Source organism: Rousettus aegyptiacus, unplaced genomic scaffold (assembly GCF_014176215.1).
Source record: "Rousettus aegyptiacus isolate mRouAeg1 unplaced genomic scaffold, mRouAeg1.p scaffold_m13_p_14, whole genome shotgun sequence".
Classification (NCBI taxonomy): Eukaryota; Metazoa; Chordata; class Mammalia; order Chiroptera; family Pteropodidae; genus Rousettus; species Rousettus aegyptiacus.
In genome coordinates, this window is record NW_023416289.1 from 46,729,970 (window position 1) to 46,744,320 (window position 14,351).

General features: G+C 57.6%; 1 protein-coding gene across 1 annotated transcript; it reads right to left on the reverse strand.

Annotated features, from left to right (window-relative positions):
- Nucleotides 1-6,155: 6,155 nt before the first annotated feature.
- KLK14 (kallikrein related peptidase 14) lies at nucleotides 6,156-10,125 on the reverse strand. The gene is made up of 5 exons (XM_016125752.2): nucleotides 10,086-10,125; nucleotides 9,227-9,398; nucleotides 7,369-7,622; nucleotides 6,858-6,994; nucleotides 6,156-6,308 (listed from the first exon to the last, which is right to left on the reverse strand). Exons 1-5 carry the CDS (start codon nucleotides 10,123-10,125, stop codon nucleotides 6,156-6,158), a joined length of 756 nt encoding a protein of 251 aa, XP_015981238.1.
- Between the last annotated feature and the right edge of the window lie 4,226 nt (nucleotides 10,126-14,351).

Genomic DNA, 14,351 nt, shown 5'->3' on the forward strand with positions numbered 1-14,351 from the left:
GTTCATTCTAGGTGATGGGTGGGAAGTCGGGGTACCTGTGCCCTCTTGTGGCTCAGGTCCACATTTCCACAAAAGCCTCCCTCACTTGGGAGGGGCTGGAATCTGGAGTGGGGGCGGCTGGCCGTGACAGGCACTGGAGGGTGAGTAGCAGGTCAACACCGGTATCAGTGCGCGTGATTGGCTGGGGCCCAGGCTGGCTTACTCTCCTCAAAGTGAGGTCACAGACCCCCGAGGGCTGGGTGTGTTCCACTCCCCTCTCCCCCACTTGATCCATAAGGCAGCTGGAGCCCATGGGAGACAGCGGAAGTCACACACCAACTTGACCGAGTCCAGGTGCACTCTGTCTCATAGATCAGGCCCCCCGCCCCACACACACACATTCGGAGAACAGGACTAGAAAAAGAGACAGCGTTCCTAGTGGCTTAGGGCCAGGGCTCTAGGGCTGGACTGTTTGAGCTCAGGTGACATGGTCACTCTGTGCCTTTGCATCCCCATCTGGAAAAAACAGCAGCACCTGCCTCATGGAGGAGGGCTAGGTAATTAAAGAGGTTTAGCCGAGACTCCAGCAGGGACCTAGGGCCACCAAGTTGCTTGCTGAAAAAATGAAGCCAGAGATGGGAGATGGAGGCAGCCTGGGTTCCGGGAAGCCCCACCCTCGCTTGGCTTCAGAACCGGGCTCTTTGTCAAGCTGGAACTGGAAGTTCTGGTTAGAAAGCACTGGCTGGGATGAGAGCCGGCCCCACACCCAGGCCCGGAGGGGAGGCCCCGACACTCACGACGGGGAAGGGCGGGAGGGTGGTGGATAAATACCCACAGACAGACAGACAGATAGACAGGGTGGGTGAGAGAGGACAGGGGAAGTGTGGAAAGCGGGGTGGACAAAGGAGCAAGGCAGGAGAGGCAGAGAGATGCCCCAGGGGAGAAACTAGACTCGAGATGCACACGGAGACCTGAGATGGGAGCTCCTCAGAGCTGCATCCGTGTTTGGGATGTTGGTCCCTGTCACCGCCTTCCTTGTGCAGCCGCGGCATGCCATGTTCACTCATCAGAGTAGCAGGAACTAGAAAGGTCAGTCCTGCCACCTACCTGCGTCTGCCCACATCCTCTGCACTCCTGCACCCTCTCCTGTTTCTCTACACAAAGGGCCTGCACCTCCATCCAAGACAGATGGTGTCCCCGTCCCCTCCTGTGGTCTCCCCGAGGATGTCGCTCCTGCCAGCACTTCCCGGCTCCCTTGCCCCGCATCCACAGTTTTTTCTCTCTCCCCAGTGAGCAGTCCCATGAATCCACAAACGCCCCGCAATGCTCACCATGTTCCATTAAGAGAATAAAGCAAACCAACCCTCCTCTCTACCTTCATGCTCCCCTGGCCTGATTTTTGCTCCCCTGAGACTGCAATTCTTCTCTGAAAAGGTGGCTGGCTATGCTTGTGGTCTGCAACCCCTCCGGAACGTTCTCTCTCAAGCCCACTCCAGGCGGGCTTTCTCCCCCCGCGGCTCCGCCCACCATGCCCCTGTCTGGGGCACCAGTAACTTCCACGTTGTAGAACCAACTCCTTAGGGTTTGTCTTACTTGAGTTGTCAGCAGTGTTTCACAAGCGGCTCACTCGCTTCCTGTTTTTTTCCTTGGCCTCTGGGACGCTACACCTTCCTGGTCTTCCTCATCATCCACTCGCTGCTCCTTGCTCGTGTCTGGCGCTGTTTGCTCCTCGTGTCCCCGAAGTCAGCGTGGTGGAGCATGTCAGGCCTCGGCACCGGGTCGTCTCCTCTCTTCTGTTTACACTCACTCCCTCAGTGACCTCGTCGAGCTACATGGCTTTAAATACCAGCCGCGTGCTGACAACTCCCAAGCCTACGTCTACAGCCAGACCTGGCTCTAGAACTCCCGACTTAGCATCCGGCTGCCCACTCAACGTCTCTGCGTTCTCCTCCTGATCCCCGTCCTCCACCCGTCTCGCGTCCCCGAAGAGCCCCTCGTGCCGTGCCGTCCCGGGCATCTTAGCCAAGTCGCTCCATCCTGCCACTTCTTGAATGCCTTTGCTCGGACCACGCATGCGTTTCGTTACTGATCCCCACCAGCTCTATCTTCAAAACAGGTCCAGAATCTGATCATTGCTCAACACCTCCCGACCTCGCCGCCCTGGCCCCTCCCACCCACCACCGTCTCTTTGTAAGCGTCCTACCTGGTCTCCTTGTCTCTGTCTTTGTCCACCTACGCTCTCTTTGCAACACAGCAAGCAGAGTGACCTTTTGAAAAGTAAGTCAGGGCAGGTCACTCCTCCAGATCATTCACGGCCTTCCGTCTCGGAGTGAAAGTCGAGTTTCCTTGTGGTGGCCTATGAGGCTCTAGACCATGTGGCCCCAACCGTCCCCTGATGTCGCCTGCCATCTCCTCTTCTCCTGTCGGGCATGCTCCCATCCGCGACGCTCTCGTTTTGCACCTGCTGTTCATGAAACGGCAGGAACCCTCTTCCAAACCGGATGTCCGCACGGTTTCTTCTGTCCTCATCATCTTTTCCATGAAGACTTCCCTGGGCATCCCCAAGACGGGTTCAGTGATCAGCAGAAGGACCCACAGGACTCGGAAAAGCTGCTGTACTCCTGGTTTACGTAAGAGGGGTCCGAGAGGGACCAGGTGTGAGCACCTGCTGGCCTCACTCCGTATATTCAGGGAACTGATTCTCCCAGCAGTGACGACACGTACAGAGCACTGGCCACTGGGGTGGCCCACATGAGCTTTGGTATCTGGGCATCTTATTGGGTGTTGGTCACATAGGCAGAGCCACCTGCCTTCATGACTGACTTTAATCTCTAGCCCCTTCAGAGATCAAATGCCCTGAGGCCTCTGCCGGAGTCACCTTATTAGGGTATGGTCACGCCCCCAGGTAAATAGAGACAGGGTATTCCAGGGGTTTAGCGGCTGTCTCCCAGAACCCAGGCAAGGCAAGGGCCAGACTTATGTTTTTGTAATAATGTCCAGCAGGGCTTGGACAGCCCAGGCCTGTGAACTAACCTTCCAGAGCACAACCAGCCACTTAAAATCTCACCCCTTCCCCCGCAATCCTGGCACGCACTCCCGTCTGCGAAGCTTCATGTTTTACTTACCTATTTCTTGCCTGCCTCTCCTCTAGACTTGAGCTACCTATGGGCAGAGGCATTTCTCTGTTTTGTTGCTGGAATAATAGTACCTGGCACACCACAGGATTCAGTAAGTATTTGCTGACTGAATGAACGAATGAATGAATGAATAAATAAATGAATTACAGACATTGTTGAGGATGTAGGGAGAGAGGAATCCTTCTTACCTGGACGAAAAACCTGCTAATATTCCAGAGACGCCTTCTATAGGTACGTAAGGGGCATGCCGCCTGTCAAAAAATTTGTATGACGGAGACCTCAACCTAGACAGGAACAGGGAGGGCCTCCAGGGGGACGCCCTCACGCCCTGTGTTTCCAGGGACCCTCTCTGGTTGTAACTGTTCCTCCTCTTAGCTTCCTTCTCCGCTCTCTAAAGCACTTCCGCCCTCCCCTGCCTTGTCCGGGAACAGGAGCACAGATGCCTGACTCTGGTAACTAGCTTTGCGGCTTCTCCTGCGCATTTGAAATTAAGGAGGGGACGTGGGGAAGATGACGGGAAGGTGGGAGAAAGCAAGGGGCTCATGTTACAGGATGGTTAAGGAACCTCTGCTCTCTGGAGGGTGGTCGCGCCTGCAGGGCGTTGCTCCTGGCGTTTCAAAGGTGTGTTTGCCTTAGACGCACAAGAACAATGGATGAGGCCGGCTTGAAACTCTCTCCCTTGTGAAGCTGACTGCCCGGGGCATGACTACCCACCCACCAGGCCTGCCCAAGTCGGGATATATGATCAGATCACTCTGTGAGCTTACTTTTCCTAGAACCCCTATTCTTCCCCCTGCCCACAATGTCGTGGGTTGTGTCTGCACTATTCTTTTGTATACCAGTAATAAAGAAAAAGGAACGTTTGATTAAATTATCATATGAGGCTAAAACACCATCGGTTAGTTGGTAGATGCCCCCGACTTTCAGAAACCCTAACACCGTGAAAGGGGCATGCATCCAAGAAGCAATAAAACCCGGAGTGCAACCACCACAGCCGGGAGCGTGGGCTGGAAATCGGACAAAAGCAACCTTCATTTCTTCTCTGCTTGAGGGAAGGAACGCAGGCCAGGAATGACGGCGTGGGCTGTGTCCCCCATCGCACAGGGGGCCTGACTTCTGAAGCTACACAGCATGTCCGCGTCACCCCAACAGAAAACACTGCTTCCGTTTCCCAGAAAGGCCCAGACCTGCCATGTCCGGACGCTGAACTCTGCAGCTCCCACATGGACCTCGGACCTCGGAGGAGACATACCAGCTTGTCCCCAGGCAGGGCTGTCCGGCCATGCGCTGGTAAATGTTTGACAGCTCTCTGGGTGATGAGAGAAATTAACAAACAGAAAGCCCTTGATCTGCAGCCTTTGCCACTTTCTGTGGCAAATACTACTCCTTGGGCTGATAGTGACTGACCGGTGTGACACCACTGGGCACGGAGCTGGAAAGAAATGACATGTGACAGGTGGGATGCGATACACATAAATAACGTCATCGAAATGTAGGTGGTTGTAAAAATAATTAGGAAACCAAACACACGGTGTAAATATATATATATGCCTTACTGTTAAAGTGTGCAGCCAAAACTTTCTGCCTTTTGTTGACCAATGTCACCATAAAAAAATTTTTTTTTAAATTCTTAAAAAAAAAGGAATTGGTGAGTTTTGAATACTTACTAACTTTGTGTTTAATACGCCTTGTTTCGTTGTGTGTGTACATGATTTGGTTTTTAATAATGACCGTGTTTAGTAACCCACTCTCAAAATTCATGAGAATTTTCCAGTCAGCTCTCTGGACTGGTGTGAGCTGGCTCAGGCACATGCGGGCCTGCCGCCCAGCCCCGGTCTACCAACCTCATCACTCATGGGGACTCTCTACTTTTAAATCGTTTATCGTCTCTTGTCCGTCATCTCCTACTGGAATGTCCACTCTGTCGTGGGAAAGCATTTAGTTTTGTCTGGCTTGTTAACAGCTCCATGCCCAGCACCTAGAACAATGCTTGGGGCATAGTAGGTGCCTGATAAATAGACCAGTGCCTGGCACATAGTAGGTGCCCAGTAAAGGAGTCATTGGCAAGTGGAAGTAAGGAGGCTGTGATTTGTGAAATGATGATTTAGGGTAAATCGGAGGCAATGCAGTGTGACGACACATTTTCCGAGGGTGCGTGGCATTTGGGGCCATTTGGGCCAGTGTCTGTGGGGAGGGAGGAGACCAGGGCTGGGAATGACAGGTGGAAATAAATCAATGCGATGAGGGCCGGGCTCAGCCGAGACGTGAACCCTGGAGTGTGATTAACTCGACTGTCCTCTGATCCGATGAGGGGAAAGAGGGCTCCCCACACGCATAGGGTTTTCCAGGAAATGGGACATGTTTGCTCTCCCTGCTGGGACCTCAGTAGTCCCTGCTTACCAGGAGGCTTGGGGAGGGGCAGTCCTGCTCAGGGTGACACTGCAAACCCATGGAAGGCGGGGGTCTCCTGCACATCAGATGCAGTGGATGGGGAGGGAGACCCCCAGGGAACAACAAGCCCTCCCCTCTGCCATCATCAGACGCGGCTCCCCGCTGGGCACAACAGAGCCCCTCGTGCATGTCCGTTGGATGAAGGAAACGAACGAAGGAATGGAATTTAGGATTATTCAGTTTTTACTACTATTCATCTGGTGTTTAGAGATGCCAAGGGTTTTGAAAATTGTCTTTGGAACGCGGTGGCAGTCCAGTGACATGGTGCCCCTGTCCTCTGTGCCTAAGGGGTCGTGACGTGGTGGTGGTGCTGTAGGTAAGGGTGGGGGGAGGAGAGCGCCCGAGGGAGCTGCTCCGGGAGAGGGGGAACCAAGCCAGGGGTCAGGGTCAGGATGCTGGGGGCCCTCCAGGGTCTGGGGGTGGAGGGCTGGGGGAGGAGGGGTGAGGGTGATGAGGGGGTGTCGGGGGGCCCCAGAAGCCCGGGTCTCGTGTGGAGAGAGCCGGTGTCCCTCGTGGAGGGGGCCCGGGTCTGTGTGGAGGGAGGGGGTCTGCGGAAGCACGTGGGCAGCGAGCTCCATCACCTGGCGATCACTCGTTCTGCATAGTCTGCTGGATCCAGGCGTGGTACTTGCACAGGTTGGTGTAGACTCCGGGGTAGCCGGGCTGGGCGCAGCGCTCCATGCCCCAGGACACGAGGCCCTGGAGCTGCCCTCCGCACAGGAGGGGTCCCCCGGAGTCTCCCTGTGGGAGAGACAAATGGAGATAGCTATGGACAGATGGCCAGGACCACGGGCATGGAGAGGCTGGGAGGCTGAGACCCCGGCGGAGGCTCCGCGGACTCGGCCCCTGGGTGCGGGTCACTTCCTCCGCTCGTCATTGGCTCTTGCGGGGTCTCACCGAGCCCCTCTTTCGCCCCAGTCCCCCTCTCCAGGGGACAGAGTCAGGTCTCCAGGTGAATACACACAACAATGACAATGACAGTGGCGATCAGAGCGCCATGCGGATGCTGCTCTGAGCTCTGTCCCTGAATTCCGCCTGCGGCTTTAAGCAGATGAGGAAACCGAGGCACGGAGGGGTCAGGTCCTCTCCAAGGGTCACGGCTGGGAGGCAGCCTGGTCTCCGGGGCACTCCGGCTCGTGTATGCCCCTGAGGCCCTTCGGTACCCAAGTCCCGGCCCCGAACGGCCCCGAACGGCCCCGAACGACCCCTTTCTCCCAAGCCCTTCCTCCCGCTCTCCACCTCCCGCCCCCGCACCCTGCACCCCCCCCCCGCCCCCACCGTCCGCCTCACCTGACAAGAGTCCTTCCCGCCTTGGGGGACCCCTGCGCAGACCATGCCGGGGGTGATGGCTCCGGGGTAGGCCTTCTGACATTGCTGGTCGGAGGAGATGTTGATGTTCACGCACTGCAGAGAGTTGGGGTACCTGGCTGGGGGGGTCACCGAGGGGTCACAACTGGGGCGACCCTGCAGCAGGGCCCACGGCAGTGAGAACCACTCCTCCCCCAGATCAGGGCTGTGAGAACCCAGGACCTCCACCATCGAACCCGGGAGTCCCCGCCCCCAGCCCCTCACCCCTCAGACCTAGGGTCCTCGCTCCTTCCCCCAGCCTCTCCCCCTCCCCCAGACTCAGAGTTCCCGCCCCAGCCCCTTCCCCAGCCCCAGAGTCCCCGCCCCAGCCCCTCCCACTCAGTCCAGAGTCCCCGCCCCAGCCACGCCCCCACACGGAATCCCCGCCCCAGTCACGCCCCCACGTGGATTCCTCGCACCCAGTCCCTTGTTCCCAGGGCGCAGGCGTCCTCACCGATGGGGCTGGACGTGGTGCCCCAACCCGACACACGGCAGAGGGTCCCCGGGCTGGTGCAGGTCTGGGCCACCGCGATGGGCCTCACCGCCCTCCCCAGCCGAGCGGGCCGCTCCAGCCGCAGCAGCATCAGGTCGTTGTCGTGGGTCCGGCTGTCGTACTGGGGGTGTGGCACCTGGCGAGCTACTCGCAGCACCTGCTGGGTGGCCTCCCGCGTCCTCAGGTTGTGCTTGCCCAGGGCCACCCGGAGGATCCTGGCCCGTGACCAAAAGACAGCGCTGCTCACGATCTGACCTGAAGACCCCTCCCCAACATCCCCTGTTCCCACCGGCTGCAGGCTGAGCCTCCTGTCCCCTGTCTTGCGGCCCGGGCATACTCTCAGCCCCATCCCCCCATACCCCCCACCCCACTCCGCCCTTCTTGAGCTGAGCTCTGGCTTCTGGCTTGAGTGTCAGGTGATGGTCAGAAGTTCCCTCCCAGGGCCTACCGGGTCCTCTGCTCTGTGTCCTGAAACCCAGGACTCTGGCCCTAGGCTCGAAATCAGAATCACCATTCTGGATGAGGCTCCATTCTGGTTCCAGCCTAGCTTTTGGGTTCTAGACACTTTCAGCTTTGGACCCTAAGCTAAGATGCAGGCTCCAGACGAGTCTGGCTTGCAGCTGGCTACTCGCTAGATGCTGGGTTGATTGCTGAGTGTTCGTGTAGGTGGGGGGGGGGGGACGGGTTCTCTTTTGAGCTCTGTATGTTGGCTTGAGTCTGAGGTCTAGATACAGATTTGAGAGTCTAGTTTCCAGTAGACGCGACTGGTCGCAGCTGGAACTGTGGATTCTGGACGTTGACAAGAGCTCCAGCTTCTAGGCTGAGCTCTGATTTCTCGCTCAAGTTCTAGTTTATGACTCAGGTGTTAGGTACCGGTTTGGGCTCCGGGATCTGAACACTGGTCTAGGTGTTTTGAATCGAGGCTGAGCTTTGTTTCAGATCAAATGACAAGTTAGTCTGAGCTCCCGGTTCTAGACCTTCACTTGATCCCTTGATCTCAGGTTGGCTCTGAGCTCTAGACAGAGCTCCTGGATCCCGGTTTCTGGGTTCTGGCTGACATTTTGGGCTTCATGTTCTAGACTCTGGGCTGAGTTCTGGGTTCTAGGTTCTAAACTGAAATTCGGTTTATGGCATGAGATCTGGTTTATAGGCGTTGAGCGAGCTCTCATCTAGGTTTTGGTCCGGAGTCTTGGAGGGGCTCCGAATCCTGTATGAGGCTTCAGATTATGGTCTGCACTCTGGGATTTAGACACTGAGTTGAGATCTGGGTTCTAAGCTGCTCAAAGAGGAGCTGTAGACCAGACCTTGAAATGGACATTGGACCTAGAATGAGCTCTAGGTGCCGACTCTATTCTACGCTTTAAGCTGCGTTTCGGCTGTAGGTTGGGCTCTGGATTTATGGCTAAGACTGTAGGTTCTGAGCCAGATTCTAGATTGTAGGTGGTATCCTGAGTTTCTGAATGTGGACTATACCCCAAATTCAACCACCAATCTGGGATGGGCTCCTAATCTTAGTCTCTGTTTTGCACTTGGCCTCTGGACAGATCTCCAGATTATCGCCCTAGGTTCTAGGTTCTGCGTGGGACGAAGCCAGCATACGGGGTCTAAACTGCCCGTCTGCTCTCGGAATCTAACCCGAGTTCAAGGTTTAAGGCCGGATCCCACATTCAGAGCTGTGTCTGCGGTTCTAGGCTGTCGATGCCGAACCGAGACCCGGCTACTGCTCTGGGCACCACACAGGAGTCTGGGTTCTCAGCTTAGCTCTGGGGCTCCGGGCGGGAGCTCACTTGCCGCGGGAGTAGGGGAGGGGGTCACTCACCGGCGGGCGCAGTGGGCAGCGGTGATGGCCCAGCGGTCTGACAGCAGGGCCCCTCCGCAGAGGAAACGGCAAGTGGGGCCCGCCAGCAGAGCCACCTGCCACGGCTGGGAGTGCTGGACGCACGCATAGCCACCAATTATCTTGTTCTCATCCGTCTGGCTCTGTGCCATGGCTAGAAACAGGCAGGGGTGGGGTGGGGTGCGGTGGGGTGCGGTGGGGAAAGCAGGGAACAAATGCTCTCCACCACCACCACCCCAGCCATCTAGCATGTCCAGGCCCTACAAACCCCCTTTTCTCTGCTTAACCCTTGAACCGCCCAACATGGGAATGGACTAACATTGCCCCGTGACTCCCCAACAGAATGGGAGTGTTACTGATCCCCGTCATTTGCCGACCTAGGGTCTTGCTATGTCTTCTGCCCTCGACTCCACACCCCCTCATATACCCTCCACCATCCCTTTTTGCAAAATGCCCCACTTCCAGCCCGTTACCCCTCCTCTAGCACATTCAAGGAGCTCCCTGTCACGCCCCCAAATTTTCCACTTGGTGCGGCCCCCAGGACCTGCTGTGTCCCCGACACTATGCTCCTGCCGTCACCACTGCCACCTCCATTTGGGACAATGTGCCACCTCTCCCTGGAGTTCTCCTGTAACCTGACGGGGGGCCCCCCGATGACCCTTTTTTCTCACATGACTCTCGCAACCTCCCTGCAAGTCAGCACGGAGGCACGCCCAAACTGTGACCCCCAAACTACCCCCCAGTCCTTCTCACCAGGACACCCAGGAAGACCCTGAGTCCCCGGGGCCCTTTCTCAGCATCTGCAGGGGACTTCCCGCCCCAGGCCCCTCCGCTATCTTACCTACAGCCAAGAGCTGAAGTGCCATCAGTAGGAGAAGCATTCTGGGGGGGAGGGGCTGTCCAGTTCTGGCAGAGAAAGAGAGAGAATGGGAAAGAGGACGTGACACACTGAGAGGCGGACAGACAGAGACAGCGAGAGCCTCTCACTCAGAGGTCGAGACCTTTAGAGTCATGGATACGGGACAGAGCAGAGGCCAGAGGGAGGGCTTGGGGGTTCTTGGTGGCTGGAGGGAGGCTGCTGAGCAGGGCTCAGGTCCGGCCTTGATGTTGCCCAGTGCGGAGGAAGTGGAGGTGGTGTCTCACGTCCCTGTCACTCTGGAGAGGCCTTTTATCCCTGGTCTGGGCAGCTGGCCCTGCCCCTTACCCCCTCCACCCCCCCCCGCCCTTCTGACATTTTTTTTTTTTAATTGCTTGGTTCCCATTTGGAGACTCACTGGTACTGTATCCTCCTCTTGCTGGTCAAAGAGACAGCCACAGCTGTTGTTCATGAGAACCCGCCCGCCCATGAGGGTGTTATAACCTGGGAGGGAACCAAGGATGGGGACCAGGGCAGGGTGGACGGGATGGGGGAGCTGAGAGAGGGAGGGACAGAGGCACCGACCAAGGCAGAGGCAGCGATGGGAGGAGATAGAGGCTGTAAACGTGAGGGAAGCAACGTGAAGGTGGAGAGACGGCCAAACGGGAGAGAAATACGGGCCCCGAGCAAAGTGTGAAACATGGAAGGAGAGATGCGGACAGGCGGGGAGGCCGGTGGAAAAGGCCATGCGGGGGCCAAGAGGTGGGGACAGATTCGTGGACGGACGAGCGTGGCGGAGCCGAGAGGAGCAGAGAAACAGAGGGAAGAAGGGGGAGAGAGCCGGAAACATGAAGAAAAGGAAAAAGTAGAGAGAGAAAAGAGGCAGAGAGACGTCAGGGATGACGGAGGCAGGAGGGGACGCCATCGGAGGGGACACGCAATGGCCTAGCGAGGATGAGGATGAGGACGGTTAGGACAAGGCACATGGAAGTGGGGGCACAAGGGAGCGATGGACGCCAGGTGGGTGATGGGGACATGGACGGGGAGACAAAGAGGTGGACATGGAAGGTCACGGCGGCAGAGACAGAGCAGCAGGGGCGGAGGATGGGGAGCTGGCCGGAGGCGGAGGTGCAGGGGCGACCCGCACCGGGACAGCCTGTCTCTTGTGCTGTCTCACTCTGTGGCCCTTGTGGTCCTGAACGGGGAGGGTCAGTGCAGATCTGGTGTCCCCAGCTCAGAGGCTGAGAACATACAGGGACACAGGCGAGGTGTGGAGGGTGGGGCTCTGAGTTTGGGGGACCCGGCAGGGCCTGTGCCTTCAGCCCCTCCCCCAGCCTCTTAAAATCCCTAATGACTGCAATTTGTCTCTGGGCCCGAGCAGCCCCTCCCCGGACCACCACGCAGTGACTCAGGGGGCTGCCCCTCTGCTCCCTCTCTCCGCCCCCCTGGCCCAGGGCCGCCTCCCAAGCCTCCTTCCTGCCCCGCCTGCCTGGGCTTCTCCGCACCCGCGAACCCGCCCGCCCGGCCCCACGCGTTTCTGCTTCCCAAGGCTGGCTTGGCGGAGGGGCCTCGTGGCTTCCAGCTGGGCCAGACACGGACCCCCCTTTGCAAAGAAGAAACACGCGGCGGTGGGTGGCGCCAGGGGTGTGTGTGATGAGGGGTCATTTCTGTGTTTCACACGGGTCTCTGCAGCTAACTAGAGGTCGCCATTGGGGGGAGGGGATGCTGGGCCAAGAGCACATCGGACTCCATGTGCTACGTGTGCAACTTCCTGTGAATCTGTAACTATTGCAGAATAAAGACCTGACGACAAAATGGAATCACCTGGTAAACAGAAGCCCACCCCTCTCGCCCCCCACCCCACCCCCACCCCGCCCCCTACCCTGCTGTTTGAGCAGAAAGCTCCAGGGGACCCTCCGCTGAGCTGGGAGCCCTCACTACATACCGCCTTACCCTCTTTCTAAAAGGAGCACTCTGCTCCGGTCGTCGGCCTCGTGAGCCCGTGCAGCTCGCATAGCCGAGGAGAGGTCGCAGCTGAGGATGCGACCGCCTTATCGTCGCCCAGCCCTGCTCGGCCCTCAACACCCCCAGCGCCGCTCCCGGCTTGCTCATCCCCGCCAGACGAGACTGCCCCCCACCCAGCCACCCCCTTCACACCAGGTAGCCTGCCCTGACACAGGTACTCCATAAAAGCAGATGAACGAATGAACGAATGAATGAATGCATGCACAGACGGCCACAGTCTGGGCCTCCGAGGGGCTTGTGGTGGTCTGGTGGGAAAGGCCAACAGGGCAGCAGGATGCTCAGTCTGGGGCCGTGTGCGCCCCTAGTGGGGATGTCCAAGGGCCCGATGGGCCCCAGGCGAGGGAAAGGGCTGTTTCTTGGGGCCCGCATGGGGCCGGTGATCCATTCGGCCTGGCTTGATGGGAGTGTGGTGGGCGTGGGACAGAGGTGAGTGACCTTGAGTAGAAACCTTAGGGCGGGAGAATGGTGACGGCCAGCACTCAGAGAGCTGGAGGAAGTGGCCCAGGGGAGCAGAGACCCGAGGATGATTCTGGGCAGGGAAGAGAAGGACCCTCACGATGCCCGCTAGGGACCTCAGTCGGGAGCTTGGGGAGCAACCAGCAGAGAGGCGCAGTGGGCGGCATTGGCACCGATGGCACCAGGAGCCAGAGCTCGTGGGTGTCGCCCAGGGAGACGCTATAGAGTGAGAAGACCAGGGGTATCCCCTTGGGACACCAAGGCAGGGCCCTGGCTTGGGGGGTGGGGAGAGGCTAACCTGGGGATCCAGGGGACTGAGGAGGCTTGACAGGGGAGCTAGGAGGAAACCAGGAGAGGGTGGTGTCAGGCAGATTTCTAAAGAGGAAGTGGCACACGGCCGGACACGACTGGGCTGTTCGAATCTTTAAAAAAGAAAAAAAACCGATTTGCTTTTTTATTATACAAGGTCCATAGCATGACATTTACGGTCTTAACCGTTTTTTAAGTGTGCAGTTCAGTGGCTTTAAGTGAACCCATGCTGCCGTGCGACCATTGTCACTGTCCATCTCCAGAACCTTCTCATCCTCCCCAGCTGAAAGTCTGTCCCTGTCAAACAGTGACACCTACCCCCTTTCCTGGTGACCGTCATTCTGTTTTCCATCTTTCTGAATTTGCCTTCTCCAGGTGCTTTACGAAAGTGGGGCCATAGGATATTCATCCTTTCGTACCTTCGAATTTCGTCCACGCTGAAGCACACATCAGAACCCTTCCTTTTTAAGGCTGCATCATACTCCGTTTAATGGATATGCCACATTTTGATGACCCAGGTATGTCTTTCGTATGGGTTGGTGTCTTTCCTTTCTCCTTCTCTCCCTCCCTCCTTCCCTTCCACTCCCCCTTTCCTTCTCTCTCCCCTACCTGCCTTTCTTCAGGGAAGTCCTGACTGAGGGTGAATTTTGACCCATGGCCTGAAGGTGGTTGGGTTCTGATCCATGGGGATCTCCGAGGGGAGAGCTGCCCCAGAATGAGGGAGCCTCAGGCATGAAGGCCCTGAGCCGGGAGGGAGGCCTGGGGTGTCTGGGGATCAGGGAGCGTCCAGCGTGGCTGGGGCAGAAACAAACAAGGAAAGTGAGGTCACGGGAAGTTCGGGGTTCATGACATGAGTGCTACCTTGTCCCTGCTTTACAGATGGAACGATGAGGCTGAGAGAGGGGACATGGCTGGCCCAGGGTCGCCCCGCTGGTAGGAGCAGGAGGGAGCACACCAACGCCAGCACCAGGTGAAGCTCCGCTCCCTGGTCGGAATCTTCAATTGTCTCCGGAGGCGATTTGAAGAGTCGGCTCCATTTGACCTCTGATTTGCATGTGCAACGCTGTTTTGATGCATTTTTTTTTTAATTTTTATTTTTGGTAAAGCACCTCAGTGAGCCCTTCCCCTGGTCCCGAGAGGAAGGTGCCCTTATTATCCCCAAGGTACAGAGGAGGAAGCAGAGTGGCATCCGGGATTACTCAATGCTCAGTGGAGAGACAGGATTTGAACCTCTGCGGGGAGCTAACGACCGCCGGGAGTGAGATGCCCCAGAGCAAAGGAGACAGAGGAGTGGGTGCAGGGGTGGTGGGATGGGCCCCCGGACGTCAGCCCCACGGACGCCTCTTCCATTGTCCTGGGAAGGAAGGAGGAAGGGGTGGGCGAGGTTGTGAGTGGGGTGTGGGTCAGGTGGCAGGAAGTGGAGGGAGGGCCCCGTCTGGTGGCTTCTGTTTCCTCTGGGGC